General features: G+C 35.0%; 1 protein-coding gene across 1 annotated transcript; it reads right to left on the bottom strand.

Moving 5' to 3' along the window:
* Positions 1-1,952: 1,952 nt before the first annotated feature.
* Positions 1,953-3,123, bottom strand: LOC113811689 (gamma-aminobutyric acid receptor-associated protein; the record flags this gene model as incomplete). The annotated part of the gene is given in 1 exon segment (XM_070120135.1): positions 1,953-3,123. A coding segment is annotated over 1 exon segment (72 nt), but the record flags the coding sequence as incomplete, so codon positions are not given.
* Between the last annotated feature and the right edge of the window lie 288 nt (positions 3,124-3,411).

Here is a 3,411-nt window from a genome sequence, read left to right as displayed (position 1 = left end):
AGAGAGAGAGAGACAGAGAGAGAGAGAGAGAGACAGAGAGAGAGAGAGAGACAGAGAGAGAGAGAGAGACAGAGAGAGAGAGAGAGACAGAGAGAGAGAGAGAGACAGAGAGAGAGAGAGAGACAGAGAGAGAGAGAGAGACAGAGAGAGAGAGAGAGACAGAGAGAGAGAGAGAGACAGAGAGAGAGAGAGAGACAGGAGAGAGAGAGAGACGAGAGAGAGAGAAGATGAGAGAGAGAGAGACAGAGAGAGAGAGAGACAGAGAGAGAGAGAGACAGAGAGAGAGAGAGACAGAGAGAGGAGACTGAGAGAGACAGAGAGAGAGAGAGAAGAGAGAGAGAGAGAGAGAGAGAGAGAGAGGAGAGAGAGGAGAAGAGAGAGAGAGAGAGAGAGAGAGAGAGAGAGAGAGATAGAGAGAGAGAGAGAGAGAGAGAAAGAGAGATAGATAGAGAGAGAGATAGATAGATAGATAGATAGATAGATAGATAGATAGATAGATAGATAGATAGATAGATAGATAGATAGATAGATAGATAGATAGATAGATAGATAGATAGATAGATAGATAGATAGATAGATAGATAGATAGAGATAGATAGATAGATAGATAGATAGAGCTAGATAGATAGAGCTAGATAGATAGAGCTAGATAGAGATAGAGCTAGATAGAGATAGAGCTAGATAGAGATAGAGCTAGATAGAGATAGAGCTAGATAGATAGAGCTAGATAGATAGAGCTAGATAGATAGAGATAGATAGATAGAGATAGATAGATAGAGATAGATAGATAGAGATAGATAGATAGAGATAGATAGATAGAGCTAGATAGATAGAGCTAGATAGAGCTAGATAGATAGAGCTAGATAGAGCTAGATAGATAGAGCTAGATAGATAGAGCTAGATAGATAGAGCTAGATAGATAGAGCTAGATAGACAGAGCTAGATAGATAGAGCTAGATAGATATAGATAGATAGATAGATAGATAGATAGATAGATAGATAGATAGATAGATAGATAGATAGATAGATAGATAGATAGATAGATAGATAGATAGATAGATAGATAGATAGATAGATAGATAGATAGATAGATAGATCTAGATACAGAGCTAGATAGAGAGAGCTAGAGCTAGATAGAGAGAGATAGAGCTAGATAGAGCTAGAGCTAGATAGAGAGAGCTAGAGGTAGATAGAGAGATATAGAGCTAGAGAGAGCTAGAGCTAGATATAGATATAGATGTATATGTACATATATATAATGTTACACACACACACACAGACACACACATATTCTTGAGTGTCTGAAAATATTCTCAACTTTTGTCTCAAATGTAAGATAGGGTCGCTGGAGTCCTAAGTCATTTGAGAATCGTCTCAGACAGGTTTACATTGAATTATAGGCCTATGTATTTATATGCGCATATGTGTGAATATATAGATTTATGCCTGAGTATATACTTATATATGTGTGTATATATGCATGTGTGTATATATGCACATGTGTATGTGTGTGTGTGCTTATTATACATGATTGATTTGCTTGTGTTGTGCCACCACGATAGAGTATTTTCCCAAAGAAAACACATGTTTGCAAGCATTCTTATGTATTAATAAACATGAAATAACTAAATAAGTACCGACCAACGATGTAAACAAACGACGGACCTATTTTTTCCTACAACACTTCTCAAATTTAGCCTCAGATTTGTCTGAGACCTTTCGTGGATACGGGCCCATATTCTCATAATTGAAACAGCTATGTTGGGCTTATTTACTACCTGCTTATAAAAGATTATTGTCTAAGGATTATCTGCTGTTTCAACAGTTACAGTCATTACCAGTACAAATTACAAATACTAAGCTTGCTATGCAATAGCTTTCTTGCATTTCTTTTTTTTTTCTTCATTCATTGATGGTTTTCTGACATTAATGAAATAGGTGTAAAAAAATAATTTTTGTTTTATGTATTTTATTTTTATTTTTAATACATTTCCTTAAATGTAGCATTATATATATGTAATAATGGCAAAGAAAAAGAAAATCTTTGTTTTAGTACCTTTTATACTATACTGAAAGAAAAACCAAGGACGTTAGACTACACCCTAAACCACAAGTTACTACATATCAGACTTAGGTAATACGTCCAGAGGAGTTAGTGCTAATAAATACACTAACAGTTTTCATTCATGTCTTTAATTTTGTCTCTCCTTTTCTTCTTGGTTTTTCAATATGATTATAACAGAACGGTCAAAAATATAGTGGATATAAATCATATTTACAAGAAAATGAAAAAAATTCTTTCACTGAATATGAACCAAAATACTGGAAGATATTTCACTTACATTGCTCTTTGCAGAAAAAAAAGGGGATATCACATTTATATAGATCTAAATCAAGTACTAGAAGAATATGAAGGTTTTGTTACTAGCAGCAAATTTACATCTTACATGTGCCGCTTAACCTTGCCTGATCATAAACTTCTTTAAGAACTTGTGAAAAAAGGAAGCAGTGATTAAACTAATGACTATGATGCACTGGTTTCCCAGCCCATCGGATACAGGACCTTCATGAATTACATTGCCCATTATATAAAGACAAATTCTGAAACAAAACCTGCCAAAAAATACAAACCTTTGGCATATATCAAGGGAAGAAAAGCACAAACTCCTTTGTAAGGCATGATTCCAGGTGCAATTTGAAGGAATATGCAGAACAACTTGGTGGAAGTTCTCCTCTGTTGTGCAACATCCCATCAAACAGTACACAAGACGCCTCTGGGTAAAGCAGTGCAATAAATGCATTTTTTCACTTCACACAGAAAAATTAGAAACCGTCCTTAGTAATGTTACTAGTAATTTTGAACCCTGATTAACAGTGCATCATTTACAATTTCATATTCCCTGGCCACCTGTTTTGCCTACATGGCTCAAAACCACTAATATCATGACATCATCTCTGCTTCTAGTGTTTTGTATCCATAAAGGTTACAACAGCCATCCAGTCATTCAATGGTCGTCCAGTTAAGTTCTCTAGTAAATCCAGGAACACGTCTCAGCACACTCCACCATAGACACTCTCATCACTATAGGCTATATACAGGAAAAAGTCATCCTCATGATGTTCCTGAAATAGAACAAAGTTTCGTTAACTGCAAGTACATATAATGATTCATCACTATTGAAGTTAATATTGATAACTATGAACAAGCTACTAATATTGTTTATACTACACAGGTTGGGGAATGGGATAGTCAGATTATATAAAGAAGTTTGAAAAATCCTACAAAAATTAACATTTTTTTGAGGTGACACCTTTGAAACACTTTAACCTCTCTACAACCATGTTATAGCACATCTGATAATTTCTAATTACAACCATATGAGCAATATAATCTTTAATGACTGAAGTGAA

The sequence above is a fragment of the Penaeus vannamei genome, unplaced genomic scaffold, assembly GCF_042767895.1.
Source record: "Penaeus vannamei isolate JL-2024 unplaced genomic scaffold, ASM4276789v1 unanchor3068, whole genome shotgun sequence".
Taxonomy (NCBI): domain Eukaryota; kingdom Metazoa; phylum Arthropoda; class Malacostraca; order Decapoda; family Penaeidae; genus Penaeus; species Penaeus vannamei.
Note: the sequence above shows the minus strand (reverse complement) of the source record. Positions and strands in the feature narration are given on the sequence as shown.